This window comes from Heterodontus francisci, chromosome 13, assembly GCF_036365525.1.
Source record: "Heterodontus francisci isolate sHetFra1 chromosome 13, sHetFra1.hap1, whole genome shotgun sequence".
Classification (NCBI taxonomy): domain Eukaryota; kingdom Metazoa; phylum Chordata; class Chondrichthyes; order Heterodontiformes; family Heterodontidae; genus Heterodontus; species Heterodontus francisci.
The window spans coordinates 41470801-41494568 of record NC_090383.1 but is presented as its reverse complement, the minus strand read 5'-3'; the positions used below and the strand labels follow the sequence as shown (position 1 = coordinate 41494568).

Sequence of the window (23768 nt, the reverse complement as noted above, 5' to 3'; positions counted from 1 at the left end):
TTCCTCCCACAGCCAAAAGACTTGCAAGTTGGTAGGTAAATTGGCCATTATAAATTGCCCCTAGTATAGGTAGGTGGTAGGGAAATATAGGGACAGGTGGGGATGTGGTAGGAATATGGGATTAGTGTAGGATTAGTATAAATGGGTGGTTGATGGTCGGCACAGACTCGGTGGGCCGAAGGGCCTGTTTCAGTGCTGTATCTCTAAACTAAAGACTATTTAAGAGTTAACATTTTCGTATTTAGATGAGCACTTGAAACGCCATAGCATACAAGGCTACCGGCCAAGTGCTGGAAAATGGGATGAGAATAGATAGCAACTTGATGGCTGGCACGGACACAATGGGCCAAAGGGCCTGTTTCTGTGCTGTTTCACTCGATGACTATGCATTATTTATTAAAACCATTAGGTTAGATTAGATTAGAGATACAGCACTGAAACAGGCCCTTCGGCCCACCGAGTCTGTGCGGAACATCAACCACCCATTTATACCAATCCTACACTAATCCCATATTCTTACCAAACATCCCCACCTGTCCCTATATTTCCCTACCACCTACCTATACTAGCGACAATTTATAATGGCCAATTTACCTATCAACCTGCAAGTCTTTTGGCTTGTGGGAGGAAACCGGAGCACCCGGAGAAAACCCACGCAGACAGAGGGAGAACTTGCAAACTCCACACAGGCAGTACCCGGAATCGATCCCAGGTCCCTGGAGCTGTGAGGCTGCGGTGCTAACCACTGCGCCACTGCACCGCCCTAAGTGCACCAATGATGTGGTGCATGGATCAGCAGTACCATTAAAAAAATTAGTCCTGGTCCATTAACTGTATTAAAAAATGTATAGCCCTGAAAGGATTAAGAAAGCTAAATACATATGGATATTTATCTGTCTGTATATAGGCAACAGGGAAGGATGGAGGGAACTGCATAGATACTGTACCAATATATCCTTGGTTGATTTGTGGGCCAAAGGGGCAAATGATCAATATATCTGGGCTGAGCTTACAGATACACAAATATCTATCAGACATCCAGTAACGAGTTCCATGACAGCAATTCATTATCTGCTCTGATGGTATCCTAAATCACAACAGTGCAGCACAAGAAATTGACAAAATTAAGGAAGCAAAAAACTCTTGCCAGTTATTTTTTTTTAGAATAGTATCTGTGTTTTGTTTTTTACTGTAAAGCAGTAAGAGCACTGAAGGTTGAAGAACACATAGTGCATCATTAAATAAATGGCTGGCAAACACACATGATTCTGGGCAACATCACCACCATATAAGCAAAACTTGGTTTTCACCATAGTCATACACCTGGCATTCAACTTCTTTCATACCTTGCAATAAATTGCTTTTCAAGTGACATCATGCAGCTTTTTTTTTTTGAGTACTAAAGCTGCTATATCATTAGGGAGTAAACACTTACAGTCATAGAGAGAAATACAGCACCGAAACAGGCCCTTCGGCCCACCAAGTCTGTGCCAATTGTCAACCACCCATTTATGCTAATCCTACATTAATCCCATTTTTTCCTCTCACATCCCCACCTTCCCTCAATTCTCCTACCACCTACCTACTCCTAGGGGCAATTTTTACAATGGTCAATTTACCTATCAACCCGCAAGTCTTTGGCATGTGGGAGGAAACCGGAGCACCCAGAGGAAACCCACACGGTCACGGGAGAACTTGCAAACTTGATAACAGAATAGCTACAAGTTAAATTGGATTGGAAGATGTAAACTATCAGGGCCAGTGTTTTAAAGACTGAATATATGAAATGTCATTGTATGGAAATCCAGGAGTTATGTTTTGGGGGGCCTAATTCCACAATTCTATTGAAAAGTAAACTTCATTTATGGCAGTCAAAACTCAGTCAAATTTTGCTTTTATAACAGGCACTTTTCCTGCTATTCCTAAGTTCTTGTAAAAAAAACACACAAATAAATTGACCATCTTATGACTGATACTATAGCATATCTGCATGGAGGCAAAACGTGATAATATGACGAAGATTGTACTGCAGTCAAAGCAGCACAGAACCTCATGGCACTTCCTACACTTGCACTTAAAATATTTGCGAAATACCCATAACTTATCACATTAAATAGCTCCAAGTCCTCCAAGGGCCGAATCTTTACACAATGCACAGTTCAGATGTGCTCTCCAGAAAACCCAGGTTTTGAACAAAACATATGTAAAATCATATCATTGGGTACTTCTCTACTGTTCATGAAAAATGTGCATACCAGGACACAGATGTATAAGCAATACCATTACACCAGCAAAGGATTCTTTACACCTCATAATTAGGTTTCATGATTTCTGGATTTCCATTAGGCAAAAAGACGTGAAAAAAATTAGTACATTCCATACACAATACCTGGCTAGCAGAGAATGAAGAGAACACAAATGTCCATTTTCACATCAATTGACAGTCACGAGCATCTCTCCTATCTATTAAATACAACTTCAAATCACCATTCTAGGTATCCATTATTCTATATGGAAACTTTCCATATTTTGCATAAACTTCATCAATACAGGCCAAATGCTCGAGTGTAAAGACAGCTTTTAAATACTATACCATTAAAGTATGGCTCTTACCAAATGCAAAGCACACTACCTAACTGTTCCAATGTCCGATCACTACTTAATAATTTGTCCTTTTATGTCATGCGCGTGGACATTACAAGGCATTAAGTGCAACTTCCACTCCTAAAATGCAGATGCGATTGCTGAAACAGGATTAAAAAACTTGAGTTCTCCAAAACTTGTGGAACTGAGTAATGAACACCTTGAATTACTTTAAGAACTTGCTTCAGATTTGCAAATTAAATAGGAAGGAACGGAAAATCTTTGGGTGTTACCATCAAACTAACCAGATAAAGTACATTTCTGTCCTGAAGTGACATTAATGCATGTTTTTGTACACATGCAGGAAAGAAATGGGGCAAGTCAGACAAGGACGGGAGGGCGAGGTTCTGGGAGTGTTTAGGTGACAATCAGCTGTATTGTCGGTGCGCTCCAGCCCACGCCTCCTCCCCGTATTTACAATCTGCTATTTTCAGTCCTTTTTAATTGAAGGGATTGCGTAGCGAACACACGCCACCACCGCAACGAAAACAAAGAAAGATGGGGGGGGGGGGGGGGGGGGGGAAGAGAGAGAAGGAATAGCTACTGCATCACGGCTCCTAGAAGTCAGTCGGTCGTCGGCGGAAAAAAAACCCCGCCGTAATTAACAAAGAGCGACGATGCTGAGAGCCGCTACCCGCCCCCCACCGCCGCACATTTATACATCTACATACGGAGGGAGGCTCCGCTAATTAAAGACAGCAAGGCCCTCCCACCGACTACGCCACTGACCTGGCAAAAGCGCTGGCAGTAATCCCCGGACGACTGCACAGACACGCCGAGCTCCAGCAGCTCATTGCCCAGCTCTCGGAGGTTGTCCGTCAGGTTTTTAACGTCTGCATCAACCTCCTCGTCCGCCATCTTTCTGCTGCGCTCATGCCCAAAACGCGCCAGGCTGCGTGACGTGCCTCCACGCTGCTGATTGGTCCGTTACCATACAACACCCGAACAAGAGGGCGAGGAGGGGTTGCCAAAACGGCGGGATCAGGTGGTCAGGGTTTGCGTGTTTATTTCTTTTGGACATAGTCGTTCCAAGGCGAGGAAATGGGCCAATATCTATGTTATTGCGTTTGCACTGTGTTACCTGGTCTGGCACAGTCACACAGTTACACAAACATAAAATACTGCGCTTGTAGGAAATCTGAAATGAAAACAAAAAATGCTGGAAATATTCAGTCGATCTGGCAGCAGCTGTGGAGACAGAAACAGAGTTAATGTTCCAGGCTGATGACCGTCCATCAGAATGGGAAAAGTTAGAAATGTAATAGGTGTGAAGTGGGTCAGATGGGGGAATGATAAAGAACAAAAGAAAAGGTCTATGATAGGGTGGAAGATGGGGAGACATTAAATGACAAGTATTGGTGGTAGAGAGATCAAAGGGAGTGGTAATGGGACAAGTAAAGAAACAAAAGATGCATACAGATGAGATGTGAATGGCAGGGTAATGAAAGGTTTCTGTCCGAAAAAAAGAAAAATAAGATATAGACTGAAACATAGAAAGAAAAAGAAACAAAATGGGGACAGCGATTACATTCTGAAATTGTTGAACTCAGTGTTGAGTGCAGAAAGCTGTAATCGAAAGATGAGGTGCTGTCCCTCCAGCTCGCGTTGCGCTTCATTGGAACACTGCAGCAGGCCGAGGGCAAAGATGTCAGCATGAGAGCAAGGCGGAGAATTAAAATGGCAGGCCGCCGGAAGCTCAGAGTCATGCTTGTGGGCTGAACAGAGGTGTTCTGCAATGTCTCCCCAGTGTACATTACACTGCGTATACAATATACTAAATTGAAAGAACTTGTTCTCACATTGGACATTTCTCCTTTAACTCATCTCACTTCCTCCAAATAAAAGGTGTGGCCATGGGTCCGAACTATGTCTGCCTTTTTGTTGGATATGTGAAACATTCCTTGTTCCAGTCCAACTCTGATCCCATCCCTCAACTTCTTTTCCAGTACATTGATGTGAGAAATGTAGCCCACTTGATAATAATTTACACCAAGTCAAACTCTGAAGAAGTAAGTTTATTTAACGGTCTTGCAAGATCGGGTGTCCTACAAGCAGGCACACCGATCAACATATTCAGTTCATGTTTATACAATACAAATCCATTTGTCCACGCCTTTATTTTACATTATTGGTTATAACGTATTATGACACTAACCTATCCTATGGTTGCTACAGTCTCCTCCTCTGTTTACTTCTCCCCCTACTCTAACTTTCTAGCCCCTAACTCTTGTTTTTGTTTTTCCTTATTTGGCTCTCCATTATGTGTTTTAACTTGCAGCTGTCAGCCTTTATCTTAGTGGGGCAGTTTCTTATTCACTACATCCTTTGTTCTAACTCTTGCTGTTTCTCTTTTATCTGCCTAAGCACAATTTTTAAGTGATGTACTGTCCCAAGGTCTGTACTTACATACCCTTATCAGTTCACTTTGTCAGTGATGTACTGTCTTAAGGTCTCCACTTACAGACCCTTATCAGGTCACTTTTTCAGTGATTTCATCATGTTGTGCACAAATGACTTCTTGGTAACTTTCCACAAGCTGTAGAAACAACATTTCAGTATTTCTTATTCTCACAATTGATGACTGTATCAGTCCCTTTTCCTGAACTGGAAAAATTCACCAACTTTGCTTCCAATTCCCAGCCTTCTCTCACCATCACATGATCCATCTCTGACTTTCCTTCCCTGCCTTAACGTCTTGGCCTTCATTTCTGGGGATAGGCTACCAACAAATATTATAAACCTACTGACTCCCACAGTTACCTTGATTACACTTCCTCACAACCTGCACTCCATTCTCCCAGTTTCTCCGTCTCCATCGTATCTTTCCTGATGATGCAACCTTCAACACCAGCGTTTCTGATAGGTCTTTTTCTTTAACTGAGGAATCCCCCCAGCATGGTTGACAGGGCCCTCGACCGTGTCCGACCCATTTCCCACACTTTTAAATCAGTGTCCTTTGGTTCTCGACCCTTCAACCAATGGGAACAGTTTCTCTGTCTATACCCTCATGATTTTGAATACTCAATTGTTATGATCTCGGTTGAAATCAGAAACTCAGAGAAATTCAAACTCCCAGTTATGATCTGAAAAAATTACGCCACAAGATTTCATGTTTTAAATAAAACCTTTACTGTACAAGAGTTAAACAAAGCAAGCACTACTAACAACACTATATTTTGCAATAAATTGTATTTTAAATCTGAAAATCTCAACAGAACACACCCCATTTGACTTTTACTTCCACCCAAGCGTTCCCCTATACATTACAGGATCTTGAGGGTTCCTTCATTTCTCATGGGACAATCCCATGTGTCACAGCTTCCAGGAATTCACTCTGATTCTTCTTAGTTTCTCAGCTGTCTTCCAAGGTGAGGCATTTCTTGGGGATTCTCCCTCTCGCAACCAGTTAGGCAATCAGCCCTACTTAAACAGCTCCAAAATTTGGATTTCCCCAGCATGAGCAAGGGCATCCCTCACATCCTTGTGTAGTGACTCCAAATCAGAAATACCCCTGGTTCCTGACGGCCTCTCTCCTCCTTGTTCAAGCTTCTGGTAGATTGTCTCTCTGATTGGTTCAAGCTGCTCCAAAACACAGACTAACATTCTGTGAGAAATCACAGAGATAAAACACCAGATCAAAAGGCATAATCTATCTCCATATGCAATACAGTACACCTACGATGTCCTAGATAGAAATTTAAACTAATTTAACTCCTGGCTTCAAAACAAAACCTTTGATCATGAGCCTACATGAATAATTCAAATTGCTACGAAGATAGGGTAATTCTCTTTAGACTTACCATCTTCAGTTCCCCAGCTAAACGGGTTCATCTGCTGTTTTATGGCGCTCACCCCTAAAACTCTGACCCTGTAAGTACACATGGAAAAATCTTTGAAGGACATACAAATGAGGAGGAGTAGGCCCCTCGAGCCTGCTCCACTATTCAATATGATCATGGATGATCTGTTTGTCTTTCGAATTCCACACTCATGCCTAGCCCCGATAACCCTTGATTCCCTTGCCTAACAAGAATCTATCTATCTCTGCCTTAAAAATATTCATTGACCCCGCCTTCACCATCTTCTGAGGCAGAGAGTTCCAAAGTTGCACAACTCTGAGAGAAAACAATTTTCCTCATCTCTGTCCTAAAAGGAGTCAGGAGGGCTAAAAGGGGTCATGAAAATTCATTGGCAAACAGGATTAAGGAAAATCCCAAGGCTTTTTATACGTATATAAAGAGCAAGAGAGTAATTAGGGAAAGAGTAGCCCACTCAAAGACAGAGAAGGGAATCTATGTGTGGAGCCAAAGGAAATGGGCGAGGTACTAAATGAGTACTTTGCATCAGTATTCACCAAAGAGAAGGACTTGGTGGATGATGAGCCCAGGGAAGGGAGTGTAGATAGTCTCAGTCATTTCATTATAAAAAAGGAGGAGGTGTTGGGTGTCTTGCAAAGCATTAAAGTAGATAAGTCCCCAGGGCCTGATGGGATCTACCCCAGAATACTGAGGGAGGCAAGGGAAGAAATTGCTGGGGCCTTGACAGAAATCTTTGCATCCTCATTGGCTACAGGTGAGGTCCCAGAGGACTGGAGAATAGCCAATGTTGTTCCTTTGTTTAAGAAGGGTAGCAAGGATAATCCAGGAAATTATAGGCCGGTGAGCCTTACGTCACTGGTAGGGAAATTATGAGAGTGGATTCTTCGGGACAGGATTTACTCCCATTTGGAAACAAACGAACTTATTAGCAAGAGGCAGCATGGCTTTGTGAATTAGTCTCACTAATTTGATTGAGTTTTTTGAGGAAGTGACGAAGATGATTGACGAAGGAAGAGCAGTGGATGTTATCTAAATGGATTTCAGTAAAGCCTTTGACAAGGTCCCTCATGGCAGACTGATACAAAAGGTGAAGTCACACGGGATCAGAGGGGAGCTGGCAAGATGGATACAGAACTGGCTTGGTCATAGAAGACAGAGGGTAGCAGTGGAAGGGTGCTTTTCTGAATGGAGGGATGTGACTAGTGGTGTTCCGCAGGGATCAGTGATGGGACCTTTGCTGTTTGTAGTATACATAAATGATTTGGAGGAAAATGTAACTGGTCTGATTAGTAAGTTTGCGGATGACACAAAGGTTGGTGGAGTTGCGAATAGTGATGAGGATTGTCAGGGGATACAGCAGGATATAGATCGGTTGGAGACTTGGGCGGAGAAATGGCAGATGGAGTTTAATCCGGACAAATGTGAGGTAATGCATTTTGGAAGGTCCAATGCAGGTGGGAGGTATACAGTGAATGGCAGAACCCTTAGGAGTATTGACAGGCAGAGAGATCTGGGCGTACAGGTCCACAGGTCACTGAAAGTGGCAACGCAGGTGGATAAGGTAGTCAAGAAGGCATACGGCTTGCTTGCCTTCATCGGTCAGGGCATAGAGTATAAAAATTGGCAAGTCATGCTGCAGCTGTACAGAACTTTAGTTAGGCCACACTTAGAATATTGCGTGCAATTCTGTTCGCCACACTACCAGAAGGATGTGGAGGCTTTGGAGAGGGTACAGAAGAGGTTTACCAGGATGTTGCCTGGTCTGGAGGGCATTAGCTATGAGGAGAGGTTGGATAAACTCAGATTGTTTTCACTGGAACGACGGAGGTGGAGGGGTGACATGATAGAGGTTTACAAAGTTATGAGAGGCATGGACAGAGTGGATAGTCAGAAGCTTTTTCCCAGGGTGGAAGAGTCAGTTACTAGGGGACATAGGTTTAAGTTGCGAGGGGCAAAGTTTAGAGGGGATGTGCGAGGCAAGTTCTTTACACAGAGGGTGGTGAGTGCCTGGAACTTGCTGCCGGGGGAGGTGGTGGGAGCAGGTACGATAGCGACGTTTAAGAGACATCTTGACAAATGCATGAATAGGAAGGGAATAGAGGGATATGGACCCCGGAAGTGCAGAAGATTTTAATTTAGACAGGCATCAAGATTGGCGCAGTCTTGGATTGCCGAATGGCCTGTTCCTGTGCTGTACTGTTCTTTGTTCTTTGTCAAAAAGGTGATACCTAATTTTAAAACAGTGCCCCCTAGTTCTGGACTCACCCACAAGAGGAAATATCCTTTCCACATCCACTTTGTCAAGACTGTACAGGATCTTATAAACATCAACCAAGTCTCCCCTTACTCTTCTAAACTCCAGTGAAAACAAGCCAAGTCTGTCCAACCTTTCCACATAAGACAACACACTTATTCAAGGTATCAATCTAGTAAACCACCTCTGAACCGCCTCCAACGCATTTACATCCTTCCTGAAAAAAGGAGACCAAAACTGCACACAGTATTCGAGATGTGGTCTCACCAATGCCGTGTATAACTGAAGCATAACATCCTTACTTTTGTTTTCAATTCCTCTTGTAATAAGAGATAGCATTCTACCTGCTGTAGCTGCATACTAACTTTTTGTGACTCCTGCATGAGAACACCCAGATCCCTCTGCACCTCGGAATTCTGCAGTCGTTCTCTGTTTAAATAATACTCTGCTTTTTTATTCTTCCTGCCAAAGTGAACGACGTCACATTTTCCCACATTATACTCCATCTGTCAGCTTTTTGCCCACTCGCTCAAACTATCTATATTGGTCTGCAACCTCCTTACGTTCTCTTTGCAACATACTTTTCTGCCTATCTTTGTGTGATCTGCAAATTTAGCTGCCAGGCCATCGCTCTCCTCATCTAAGTCATTGATATAAATTGTAAAAAGTTGAGGCCCCAGCACAGACCCCTGCAGGACTCCATGCGCGACATCCTGCCAATCAGAAAAAGACCTATTTATGCACACACTCAGTTTTCCACCAGCCAGCCAATCTTGTATCCATGCTAATATGTTAGCCCCTACACCACGAGCTCCTACTTTGCACAATAACCTTTTATGTGGCACCTTGTCAAAAGCCTTCTGGAAATCCAAGTACAGTAAGTCAGCAGGCTCAAAAACAAGAAATGCTGGAATCACTCAGCAGGTCTGGCAGCATCTGTGGAAAGAGAAGCAGAGTTAACGTTTCGGGTCAGTGACCCTTCAGCAGGCTGCCATTTATCCACAGCACATGTCACTCCTTCAAAGACCTCCAACAAATTGGTTAAACGTAGTTTCCCTTTCACAAAACCATGCTGACTATTCCCGATTACCTTGGGTTTTTCTAAGTGCCCAGCTACAACCTCCTTAATGATTGATTCCAACACCTTCCCCATAACAGACGTCAAGCTAACTGGCCTCTCGTTACCTGTTTTCTGCCTGTCCCCCTCTTGAACAGAGGGGTTATATATTTGCTACTTTCCAGTCTGACGGAACCTTTCCAGAATCTAGGGAATTTTGAAAATTTAACACCAATGCATCTACTACCTCAAAAGCCACCTCTTTTAAGACCCTAGGATGAAGTCCATCAGGACCTAGGGACTTGTCAGCCCGCAGCTCCACCAGTTTGCTCAGTACCTGATGAATGTAATTTCACCAAGTTCCTCTCTTCCCTCCACCTCCTGATTTATAGCTATTGCCAGAATGTTTTTTGTATCCTCGATAGTGAAGACAGAAGCAAAATATTTGTTCATTGCATCTGCCATTTCCTTATTATCTATTAACTCCCCATTCTCACTCTCGAGAGGACCAACTTTACTTACTCTTTTCCTTTTTAAATACCAGTAGAAACTCTTGTCATCAGTTTTGACATTTCTAGCTAGCTTCCACATTCTCTAATTTCTTTCTCTTGATTATTCTCTGTTGTTCTTTATATTCTGACCAATCATCTGAACTGCCACTCATCTTTGTGATGCTTTTGTGAAGGGCCTGTTCCTGTGCTGTAATTTTCTTTGTTCTTTGTTATGTGCCTTTTCCTTAAGTTTGATGCTTTCCTTAATTTCTTTAGTTAACCACGGATGGTGGATTGGAATTTTTCTTTATTGCAGGAATGTACTTATTGAGTATTCTGAAATATTCCCCCTTAAATATCTGCCACTGCTTCTCTATTGATCGATCTTCAAGCCTAGTAACCCAGTTCACTTCAGCTAGCTCAGCTTTCATTCCCACATAGTTGTCCTTATTTCAAGTTTAAAATACTAGTCTTAGGCCCACTCCTCTCTCTTTCAAACTGGATGTAAAATTCAATCATATTATGGTCACTGCTACCGAGAGGTGCCTTTACTCTGAGGTCATTAACTAATCCTGTCACATTACACAATACCAAGTCGAATATAACCTGCTCTCTGGTTGGTTCCAGAATGCGCTGCTCTAAGAAACTTTCTCAAAAGCATTCTATGAACTCCTCATTCAGGCTACTATTACCAATCTGATTTTTCCAGTTTATATGTAGATGAAAATCACCGATGATTATTGCTGTCCCTTTATATTCTTTACATGGGAAATTAGAGATAGCATTAGATCCAAGGAAGAGGCAGACAAATGCGCCAGAAAAAACAACAGACCTGAGGATTGGGAGAAGTTTAGAATTCAGTAAAGGAGGACCAAGGGATTGATTAAGAAGGGGAAAATAGAGTACGAGAGTAATCTTGCGGGGAACATAAAAACTGACTGTAAAGGTTTCTATAGGTACATGAAGAGAAAAAGATTGGTGAAGACAAATGGAGGTCAGAAACAGGGGAATTTATTATGGGGAACAAAGAAATGGCTGACCAACTAAATGCATACTTTGATTCTGGCTTCACAAAGGAGGACACAAATATCAAACCAGAAATGTTGGGGAACACAGGGTTTAGTGAGAGGGAGGAACTGAAGGAAATCAGTATTACTAGAGAAATGGTGTTGGGGAAATTGACAGTATTAGTAGAACAAAGAACAAAGAAAATTACAGCACAGGAACAGGCCCTTCAGCCCTCCAAGCCTACGCCGATCCAAATACTCTATCTAAACCTGTCGCCTATTTTCTAAGGGTCTGTATCTCTTTACTTCCTGCCCATTCATGTATATGTCTCGATACATCTTAAAAGACGCTATCGTGCCCGCGTCTACCACCTCCGCTGGTAATGCGTTCCATGCACCCACCACCCTCTGCGTAAAGAACTTTCCACGCATATCCCCCCTAAACTTTTCCCCTTTCACTTTGAACTCGTGTCCCCTTGTAATTGAATCCCCCACTCCGGGAAAAAGCTTCTTGCTATCCACCCTGTCTATACCTCTCATGATTTTGTACACCTCAATCAGGTCCCCCCTCAACCTCCGTCTTTCTAATGAAAATAATCCTAATCTACTCAACCTCTCTTCATAGCTAGCACCCTCCATACCAGGCAACATCCTGGTGAAACCCCTCTGCACCCTCTCCAAAGCATCCACATCTCTTTGGTAATGTGGCGACCAGAACTGCACGCAGTATTCCAAATGTGGCCGGACCAAAGTCCTATACAACTGTAACATGACCTGCCAACTCTTGTACTCAATACCCCGTCCGATGAAGGAAAGCATGCCGTATGCCTTCTTGACCACTCTATTGACATGCGTTGCCACCTTCAGGGAACAATGGACCTGAACACCCAAATCTCTCTGGACATCAACTTTCCCCAGGACTTTTCCATTTACTGTATAGTTCACTCTTGAATTGGATCTTCCAAAATGCATCACCTCGCATTTGCCCTGATTGAACTCCAACTGCCATTTCTCTGCCCAACTCTCCAATCTATCTATATTCTGCTGTATTCTCTGACAGTCCCCTTCACTATCTGCTACTCCACCAATCTTAGTGTCGTCTGCAAACTTGCTAATCAAACCACCTATACTTTCCTCCAAATCATTTATGTATATCACAAACAACAGTGGTCCCAGCACGGATCCCTGTGGAACACCACTGGTCACACGTCTCCATTTTGAGAAACTCCCTTCCACTGCTACTCTCTGTCTCCTGTTGCCCAGCCAGTTCTTCATCCATCTAGCTAGTACACCTTGGACCCCATGTGCCTTCACTTTCTCCATCAGCCTACCATGGGGAACCTTATCAAACGCCTTACTGAAGTCCATGTATACGACATCTACAGCCCTTCCCTCATCAATCAACTTTGTCACTTCCTCAAAGAATTCTATTAAATTGGTAAGACATAACCTTCCCTGCACAAAACCATGTTGCCTATCACTGATAAGCCCATTTTCTTCCAGATGGGAATAGATCCTATCCCTCAGTATCTTCTCCAGCAGCTTCCCTACCACTGACCTCAGGCTCACCGGTCTATAATTACCTGGATTATCCCTGCTACCCTTCTTAAACAAGGGGACAACATTAGCAATTCTCCAGTCCTCCGGGACCTCACCCGTGTTTAAGGATGTTGCAAAGATATCTGTTAAGGCCCCAACTATTTCCTCTCTCGCTTCCCTCAGTAACCTGGGATAGATCCCATCCGGACCTGGAGACTTGTCCACCTTAATGCCTTTTAGAATACCCAACACTTCCTCCCTCCTTATGCCGACTTGACCTAGAGTAATCAAACATCTGTCCCTAACCTCAACATCCGTCATGTCCCTCTCCTCAGTGAATACCGAAGCAAAGTACTCGTTTAGAATCTCACCCATTTTCTCTGACTCCACGCATAACTTTCCTCCTTTGTCCTTGAGTGGGCCAATCCTTTCTCTAGTTACCCTCTTGCTCCTTATATATGAATAAAAGGCTTTGGAATTTTCCTTAACCCTGTTTGCTAAAGATATTTCATGACCCCTTTTAGCCCTCTTAATTCCTCGTTTCAGATTGCGCCTACAATCCCGATATTCTTTCAAAGCTTCGTCTTTCTTCAGCCGCCTAGACCTTATGTATGCTTCCTTTTTGCTCTTAGCTCGTCTCACAATTTCACCTGTCATCCATGGTTCCCTAATCTTGCCTTTTCTACCCCTCATTTTCACAGGAACATGTCTCTCCTGCACACTAATCAACCTCTCTTTAAAAGCCTCCCACGTATCAAATGTGGATTTACCTTCAAACAGCTGCTCCCAATTTACATTCCCCAGCTCCTGCCGAATTTTGGTATAGTTGGCCTTCCCCCAATTTAGCACTCTTCCTTTAGGACCACTCTCGTCTTTTTCCATGAGTATTCTAAAACTTACGGAATTGTGATCACGATTCCCAAAGTAGTCCCCTACTGAAACGTCAACCACCTGGCCCGGCTCATTCCCCAACAACAGGTCCAATATGGCCCCTTCCCGAGTTGGACTATTTACATACTGCTCAAGAAAACCCTCCTGGATGCTCCTTACAAATTCTACTCCATCTGGACCTCGAACACTAAGTGAATCCCAGTCAATGTTGGGAAAATTAAAATCTCCTATCACCACCACCCTGTTGCTCCTACATCTTTCCATAATCTGTTTACATATTTGTACCTCTATCTCACGCTCACTGTTGGGAGGCCTGTAGTACAGCCCCAACATTGTTACCGCACCCTTCCTATTTCTGAGTTTTGCCCATATTGCCTCACTGCTTGAGTCCTCCATAGTGCCTTCCTTCACAGCTGTGATATCCTCTTTGACCAGTAATGCAACTCCTCCACCCCTTTTACCTCCCTCTCTATCCCGCCTGAAGCATCGGTATCCTGGGATATTTAGTTGCCAATCATGCCCTTCCCTTAACCAAGTCTCAGTCATAGCAATAACATCATACTCCCAGGTACTAATCCAAGCCCTACGTTCATCTGCCTTACCTACTACACTTCTTGCATTAAAACAAATACACCTCAGACCACCAGTCCCTTTGCATTCATCATCTGCTCCCTGCCTACTCTTTCCCTTAGTCACGCTGACTTCATTATCTAGTTCCTTACAGGCTTCAGTTACTACCTCCTTACTCTCCACTGACCTCATTTGGTTCCCATCCCCCTGCCACATTAGTTTAAACCCTCCCCAACAGCGTTAGCAAAAGCACCCCCAAGGACATTGGTTCCAGTCCGGCCCAGGTGTAGACCATCCAATTTGTAATAGTCCCACCTACCCCAGAACCGGTCCCAATGTCCCAAAAATCTGAACCCCTCCCTCCTGCACCATCTCTCAAGCCACGCATTCATCCTGACTATTCTTTCATTTCTACTCTGACTATCACGTGGCACTGGTAGCAATCCTGAGATTACTACCTCTGAGCTCCTACTTTTTAAACTTGGCTCCTAACTCCCTAAATTCTGCTTGTCGGACCTCATCCCGTTTTTTTACCTATATCATTGGTGCCTATGTGCACAACGACAACTGGCTGTTCACCCTCCCCCTTCAGAATGTTCTGCAGCCAATCTGAGCCGATCTAGAGAAATGATGTTGGGGAAATTGATGGGATTGAAGGCCGATAAATCCTCAGGACTTGATAATCTACATCCCAGAGTACTTAAGAAAGTAGCCCTAGAAATAGTGGATGCAGTGGTGGTCATCTTCCAAGATTCTATAGACTCTGGAATAGTTCTTACAGATTGGAGGGTAGCTAATGTAACCCCACTATTTAAAAAGGGAGGTAGAGAGAAAACAGGGAATTATAGTCCAGTCAGCCTGGCGTCGGTAGTGGGGAAAATTCTCGAGTCCATTATCAAAGATTTTACAGCAGAGCACTTGGAGAACAGTGGTAGAATCAGGCAGAGTCAGCATGGATTTACGAAAGGGAAGTCATGCTTGACAAATCTACTAGAATTCTTCGAGGATGTAACTCGTAGAGTTAATGAGGGGGAGCCAGTGGATGTGGTTTATTTGAACTTTCAGAAGGCTTTCGACAAAGTCTCACATAAGAAATTAGCATGTAAAATTAAAGCGCATGGAATTGGGGGTCGTGTATTGTGATGAGTGGGCAAATGCATGGCAGATGCAGTATAATGTGGATAAATGTGAGGTTATCCACTTTGGTAGCAAAAACAGAAAGACAGATTATCTGAACGGCTATAAACTGAGAGAGGGGAATATGCAACGAGACCTGGGTGTTCTCATACACCAGCCGCTGAAGATAGGTATGTAGGTGCAACAGGCGGTAAAAAAGGCAAATGGTATATTACCCTTCATAGTGAGAGGATTGGAGTACAGGAGCAGGGATGTCTTGCTGCAATTATACAGGGCCTTGGTGAGGCCACACCTGGAATATTGTGTGCAGTTTTGGTCTCCTTATCTGAGGAAGGATGTTCTTGCTATAGAGGGAGTGCAGTGAAGGTTTACCAGACTGATTCTTGGGATGGTGGGACCGACGTATGAGGAGAGATTGAGTCGGTTAGGATTATATTCGCTGGAGTTCAGAAGAGTGAGGGGGGATCTGATAGAAACCTATAAAATTCTAACAGGACTTGACAGAGTAGATGCAGGAAGGATGTTTCCGATGGTGGGGGAGTCCAGAACCAGGTGTCACGGTCTAAGGATACGGGGTAAACCTTTCAAGACTGAGATGAGGAGAAATTTCTTCACCCAGAGAGTGGTGAGCCTGTGGAACTCGTTACCACAGAAAACAGTTGAGGCCAAAACATTGTATGTTTTCAAGAAGGAGTTCGATATAGCTCTTGGGGCGAAAGGGATCAAAGAATATGGGGGGTAAGTGGAACAGGTTACAGAGTTGGATGATCAGCCATGATCATAATGAATAGCCTACTCCTGCTCCTATTTTCTATGTTTCTATTCTACGTTTCTATGAATCACTTCACATTTCTCTGCATTGAACTTCATCTGCCACCTGTCTGCCCATTCCACCAACTTTTCTAAGTCCTTTTGAAGTTCTACACTATCCTCCTCACAGTTCACCATGCTTCCAAGTTTTGTGTCATCTGCAAACTTTGAAATTGTGCCCTGGACACAAAGGTCTAGGTCATTAATATATATCAGGAAAAGCAAGGGTCCCAACACTGATCCCTGGGGAATTCCACTGCAAACCTTCCTCCAGCCCAAAAAACATCCAATAAGCACTACCCTTTGTTTCCTGTCACTCAGCCAATTTCGTATCCATGTTGCTACCGTCCCTTTTATTCTACGAGCTACAGGTTTGCTCACAAGTCTGTTGTGTGGTATTTATCAAATGCCTTTTGAAGGTTCATGTACACCACATCAACAGCATTGCCCTCATCAACCCTCTCTGTTACCTCTTCAAAAAACCCCTTAATTAACTCGCATTTGTCCATGTAACTATTAATTTTGTCCCGAATTATTTTTTCTAGAAATTTTCCCACTGCCGAAGTCAAACTGACTGGTCTGTAGTTGCTGGGCTTATCTTGACACCCTTTGACAGACCGGTGAGCCTGACGTCAGTGGTAGGGAAGCTGCTGGAGAAGATACTGAGGGATAGGATCTATTCCCATTTGGAAGAAAATGGGCTTATCAGTGATAGGCAACATGGTTTTGTGCAGGGAAGGTCATGTCTTACCAACTTAATAGAATACTTTGAGGAAGTGACAAAGTTGATTGATGAGGGAAGGGCTGTCGATGTCATATACATGGACTTCAGTAAGGCGTTTGATAAGGTTCCCCATGGCAGGCTGATGGAGAAAGTGAAGGCGCATGGGGTCCAAGGTGTACTAGCTGGATGGATAAAGAACTGGCTGGGCAACAGGAGACAGAGAGTAGCAGTAGAAGGGAGTTTCTCAAAATGGAGACGTGTGACCAGTGGTGTTCCACAGGGATCCGTGCTGAGACCACTGTTGTTTGTGATATACATTAATGATTTGGAGGAAAGTATAGGTGGACTGATTAGCAAGTTTGCAGACGACACTAAGATTGGTGGAGTAGCAGATAGTGAAGGGGACTGTCAGAGAATACAGCAGAACATAGATAGATTGGAGAGTTGGGCAGAGAAATGGCAGATGGAGTTCAATCAGGGCAAATGCGAGGTGATGCATTTTGGAAGATCCAATTCAAGAGTGAACTATACAGTAAATGGAAATGTCCTGGGGAAAATTGATGTCCAGAGACATTTGGGTGTTCAGGTCCACTGTTCCCTGAAGGTGGCAATGCAGGTCAATAGAGTGGTCAAGAAGGCATACGGCATGCTTTCCTTCATCGGACGGGGTATTGAGTACAAGAGTTGGCAGGTCATGTTACAGTTGTATAGGACTTTGGTTCGGCCACATTTGGAATACTGCGTGCAGTTCTGGTCGCCACATTACCAAAAGGATGTGGATGCTTTGGAGAGGGTGCAGAGGAGGTTCACCAGGATGTTGCCTGGTATGGAGGGTGCTAGCTATGAAGAGAGGTTGAGTAGATTAGGATTATTTTCATTAGAAAGACGGAGGTTGAGGGGGGACCTGATTGAGGTGTACAAAATCATGAGAGGTATAGACAGGGTGGATAGCAAGAGGCTTTTTCCCCAGAGTGGGGGATTCAATTACTAGAGGACACGAGTTCAAAGTGAAAGGGGAAAAGTTTAGGGGGGATATGCGTGGAAAGTTCTTTACGCAGAGGGTGGTGGGTGCCTGGAACGCGTTGCCAGCGGAGGTGGTAGATGCGGGCACGATGGTGTCTTTTAAGATGTATCTAGACAGATACATGAATGGGCAGGAAGAAAAGAGATAGAGACCCTTAGAAAATAGGCGACATGTTTAGATAGAGGATCTGGATCGGCGCAGGCTTGGAGGGCCGAAGGACCTGTTCCTGTGCTGTAAATTTCTTTGTTCTTTGTTCTGGCACCACCCCCATGTCTAAGGAAGAGTGAAAAATTATGGCCAGTGCCTCTGCGATTTCCACCCTCACGTCCCTCAGTATCCTTGGATGCATCTCATCTGGTCCTGGTGTTTTATCCACTAAGTATAGACAGCCAATCTAATACTTCCTCTTTATCAATTTTAAACCTCCTCTTTCAACATTGCCTGGGTTGCATCTTCTTCCTTGGAAGTACAGATGCAAAATAATCATTTAATACCTCAGCTATGCCCTCTGTCTCCATGTGTAAATCCCCTTTCAGGTCCCGAATCAGCCCCACTCCTCCTTTTACTATTTATATGCCAATAGAAAACATTGGGATTTCCTTTAAAGGTAGATGCCAGTCTCTTTTCATACTCTCTCTTTGCTTTTTCACTTACCCTCTGGACCTTCTATATTCAGCTTGGTTCTTAAAAGTATTTTCTACCTGGCATCTGTCATAAGCACACTTTTTCTTCTTTATCACAATCTCAACCTCTTTTGTCATCCAGGGAGCTCTGGATTTGTTTGCCCTACTTTTCCCCTTCCAGGGAACATAGTTTGACTGCCCGAACTATCTTTTCTTTGAAGGTAGCCCATTGTTCAGCTACTGGTTTTCCTGCCAGCTTCTGACTCCAATTTATTCTCCCCAGCTCCATTCTTACCCCATGGAAGTTGGCCTTCCCCCAGTTAATTATTCTCACCCTGGATTGCTCTTTGTCCTTTTCCATAATCAGCCTTATGATACAATGATCACTATCTCCTAAATGCTCTCCTACTGATACTTGGTTCTTGGGAATGAGGTGGGCCAAGTAGATCATGTCTAGCAGTGCCTCCTTTCTTACTGGACTAGCAACATACTGTTGCTGAAAACTTTCCCGAACACACTATAGGGACTCTTTCCCCTCACTGCCCTTCACACTACCATTATCCCAGTCTATGTTTGGATAATTAAAGTCCCCCATTATAACTACCATATAATTTTTGCACCTCTCTGTAATTTCCTTGCAGATTTGTTCCTCCACATCCTTCCAACTAGCCGGTGGCCTATAGACAACACTGAGCAATATAACTGCACCTTTTTTGTTCCTTAGCTCCAGCCAAATTGATTCTGTTCTCGAACCCTCTGGGACATTTTTTATCCAGTCCTAGAATGTTCTCCTTAATCAATACTGCCACCACACCACACCCCACTTTCCCATCTTTCCTGGACACCTTGTATCCAGGAATATCTAACACCTAGTCCTTCCCTTCTTTGAGCCAGGTCTCTGTTATAGCCATAACATCATATTTCCACATGGCAGTTTAGTTTAGTTTAGAGATACAGGACTGAAACAGGCCCTTCGGCCCACCGAGTCTGTGCCGACCATCAACCACCCATTTATACTAATCCAACACTAATTCCATATTCCTACCACATCCCCACCTGTCCCTATATTTCCCGACCACCTACCTACCTATACTAGGGGCAATTTACAACGGCCAATTAACCTATCAACCTGCAAGTCTTTGGCATGTGGGAGGAAACCGGAGCACCCAGAGGAAACCCACGCAGACACAGGGAGAACTTGCAAACTCCACACAGGCAGTACCCAGAATTGAACCCAGGTCGCTGGAGCTGTGAGGCTGCGGTGCTAACCACTGCGCCACTGTGCTGCCCCACAGTCTGCATCTGTACCTCACCAGTCTTATCAACCACACTCCGTGCATTCACATTAACCCTGATTCAGACTTTATGGCTTTCTCCCTTACTCTGACCCCACCTAATAACTTACTATTCCCCACTCTTGTGCTCTCTATCTCCCCCAGTATTCTATGCACCTTGGTATTCCTCTCTGATACTTGCTCCTGGTTCCTACACCCCTGACAAGTTACCAGTTTTGCTTCCCTCCAATCTGAGCTCCATCTTAGATTGCCATCCATCTGACAATTTAGTTTAAACCCTCCCCAACAGCACTAGCAAATCTTCCTGCGAGGATATTCATTCCAGACCTGTTAAGATGCAACCTGTCCATCCTTCACAGGTTCCACTTGCCCCAGAACCGGTCCCAATTTCTCAGAAATTTGATGCCCTCCCTCCTACACCAGTTCTCCAACCAAGTGTTTAATCACTCAATTCTCCTATTGCACCTATTGCTCACTTGCACGTGGGACTGGCAGTAATCCTGAGATGACTGCTTTTGAGGTCCTGCTTTTTAATCACAGAATAATACAGTGCAGAAGAGGTCCTTAGGCCCATCGAGTCTGCACCGATGCATTAAGGACACCTGACCTGTCTACCTAATCCCATTTGCCAGCACTTGGCCCATAGCCTCGAATGTTATGACGTGCCAAGTGCTCATCCAGGTACTTTTAAAAGGATATGAGGCAATCCGCCTCTACCACACTCCCAGGCCGTGCATTCCAGACCATCACCACCCTCTGGGTAAAAAAGTTCTTCCTCAAATCCCCCTTAAACCTCCTGCCCCTCACCTTAGACTTGTGTCCCCTCGTAACTGACCCTTTAACTAAGGGGACAAGCTGCTCCCTATCCATGCCCCTCATAATCTTGTACACCTCGATCAGGTCACCCCTCAGTCTTCTCTCCTCCAGCGAAAACAACCCAAGCCTATCCAACCTCTCTTCATAGCTTAAATGTTCCATCCCAGGCAACAGCCTGGTGAATTGCCTCTGGACCCCCTCCAGTGCAATCACATCCTTCCTATAATGTGGCGACCAGAATTGCACACAGTACTCCAGTTGTGGCCTTACCAAAGTTCTATGCAACTCCAACATGACCTCCCTGCTTTTGTAATCTATGCCTCGATTGATAAAGGCAAGTGTCCCATATGCCTTTTTCACCACTCTATTAACCTGCCCTTCTGCCTTCAGAGATCTATGGACAAACACGCCAAGGTCCCTTTGTTCCTCGGAACTTCCCAGTGTCAGGCCATTCGTTGAATACTTCCGTCACAGTCCTCCTTCCAAAGTGTATCATCTCACACTTTTCAGGGTTAAATTTCATCTGCCACTTTTCTGCCCATTTGACCATCCTGTCTATATCTTCCTGTAACCCAAGACACTCAATCTCACTGTTAACCACTCGGCCAATCTTTGTGTCATCCGCGAACTTACTGATCCTACCCCCCCACATAGTCATCCATATCATTTATATAAATGACAAACAATAGAGGACCCAGCACAGATCCCTGTGGTACTCCACTGGACACTGGCTTCCAGTCATTAAACAGCCATCTGTCATCACTCTCTGTCTCCTACAGCTAAGCCAATTTTGAATCCACCTTATCAAGTTACCCTGTATCCCATGTGCATTTGCTTTCTTGATAAGTCTCCCATGTGGGACCTTGTCAAAGGCTTTGCTGAAATCCATGTAAACTACATCAACTGCACAACCCTCATCTACACACCTGGTCACATGCTCAAAAATTTCGATCAAATTTGTTAGGCATGACCTCCCTCTGACAAAGCCATGCTGACTATTCCTCATCAAATTTTACCTCTCGAAGTGGAGATAGATTCTCTCCTTCAGAATTTTCTCCAATAGTTTCCCTACCACTGACTCACTGGTCTGTAGTTTCCTGGCTTATTTCTGCAAAGAACAACAAAGAACAAAGAACAGTACAGCACAGGAACAGGCCATTCGGCCCTCCAAGCCAGCGCCGATCTTGATGCCAGCCTAAACTAAAACCTTCTGCACTTCCGGGGACCGTATCCCTCTATTCCCATCCTATTCATGTATTTATCAAGATGCCTCTTAAATGTCGCGATCATAGCTGCTTCCACCACCTCCCCCGGCAGCAAGTTCCAGGCACTCACCACCCTCTGTGTCAAGAACTTGCCTCGCACATCCCCTCTCAACTTTGCCCCTCTCACCTTAAACCTACATCCCCTAGTAACTGACTCTTCCACCCTGGGAAAAAGCTTCTGACTATCCACTCTGTCCATGCCGCTCATAACTTTGTAAACCTCTATCATGTCGCCCCTCCACCTCCGTCGTTCCAGTGAAAACAATCCGAGTTTATCCAACCTCTCGTCATAGCTAATGCCCTCCAGACCAGGCAACATCCTGGTAAACCTCTTCTGTACCCTCTCCAAAGCCTCCACGTCCTTCTGGTAGTGTGGCGACCAGAATTGCACGCAATATTCTAAGTGTGGCATCAGTAAAGTTCTGTACAGCTGCAGCAAGACTTGCCACCTCTACAACCTTTCTTAAATAGTGGGACCACATTAGCTGTTCTCCAGTCCTCTGGCACCTCCCCCATGGCCAGAGAGGAATTAAAAATTTGGGTCAGAACCCCTGCAATCTCCACCCTCGCCTGCCACAGCATCCTGGGACACAAATCGTCCAGACCTGGAGATCTGTCCACTTCGAAGCCTTCCAAAACCTCCAATACCTTGTCACTCCCTGTGACAATTTGCTCAAGAACCTCACAGTCTCTCTCTCTAAGTTCCATATCTACATCCTCATTCTCTTGGGTGAAGACAGATGTGAAGTATTCGTTCAACACCTCTGCCTCCACCCACAGATTTCCCCCTTGGTCCCTAATGAGTCCTACTCTTTCCCTGGTTATCCTCTTCTCGTTGATATACTTATTGAATATCTTGGGATTTTCCCTACTTTTACCAGCCAGAGCTTTCTCATATCCCCTCTTTGCTCTCCTAATTGCTTTCTTAAGCTCCATCCTACACTTTCAGTACTCCACTAATGCTTCCATTGATTTGCTCTCCTTGTATTTGCTAAAAGCCTCTCTTTTCCTTCTCATCGTACCCTGAATGTTTCTGATCATCCATGGTTCTCTGGGCTTGTTGCTCCTATCTATTACCCTAGAGGGAACATGTTGGGCCTATACCCTCCCCATTTCCTTTTTGAATGCCCCCCACTACTCTTCTGTAGATTTCCCAACAAGTAACTCTTTCCAGTCTACCTTGGCCAGATCCTGCCTTATTTTACTAAAATTCCCTCTCCCCCAATCCAAAACCTTTTTTTGCAACTGTCTATTTCTTTCTCCATAACAAGTTTAAATTGTACCATGTTGTGGTCGCTATCACCAAAATGCACCCCCACCAACACATCAACCACCTGTCTGGCTTCATTCCCCAGAATTAGGTCCAGCACTGCACCCTCCCTTGTTGGATCCTCTACATATTGAGCTAAAAAGTTCTCCTGTATACATTTTAAGAACTTCACTCCATCTAAGCCCTTAACACGATGACCATCCCAATTAATGTTGGGAAAGTTGAAATCACCTAATATAATTACCCTATTATTATTTTTACACACTCTGTGAATTGCGCACATATTTGCTCCTCAATTTCCCGCTGACTATCTGGGGGTCTATTATAAACACCTAGCAATGTGCCTGTCCCTTTTTTATTCCTAAACTTTATTCCATAAAGCTTCATTTGATGCCCCCTCCAAGGTATCATCTCTCCTTACTGCAGTAACTGACTCCTTAACTAATATTGCAATGCCCCTCCTCGTTTCCCCCCTCCTCTGTCTCGCCTGAAGATTCTATATCCCGGGATATTGAGCTGCCAATCCTGCCCCGC

At 44.2% G+C, this 23768-nt stretch overlaps 1 protein-coding gene and 1 long non-coding RNA gene across 2 annotated transcripts in view; both read right to left on the bottom strand.

Moving 5' to 3' along the window:
* Positions 1–3513, bottom strand: part of LOC137376345 (zinc finger protein 292-like) — a 278773-nt gene extending 275260 nt beyond the window's left edge. The window contains exon 1 of the mRNA XM_068044695.1: positions 3373–3513. Within this exon, the coding sequence (XP_067900796.1) occupies positions 3373–3501 (129 nt within the window). The 5' untranslated portion in view covers positions 3502–3513. The remainder of the gene's footprint in view (positions 1–3372) is intronic.
* A 1169-nt stretch (positions 3514–4682) lies between these two features.
* LOC137376344 (uncharacterized) overlaps positions 4683–23768 on the bottom strand; it is a 50416-nt gene continuing 31330 nt past the window's right edge. The window contains exons 2-4 of the long non-coding RNA XR_010976186.1: positions 9547–9651; positions 6444–6511; positions 4683–6247 (exon numbers count right to left, since the gene is read on the bottom strand). This is a non-coding gene — a long non-coding RNA (uncharacterized lncRNA). The remainder of the gene's footprint in view (positions 6248–6443; positions 6512–9546; positions 9652–23768) is intronic.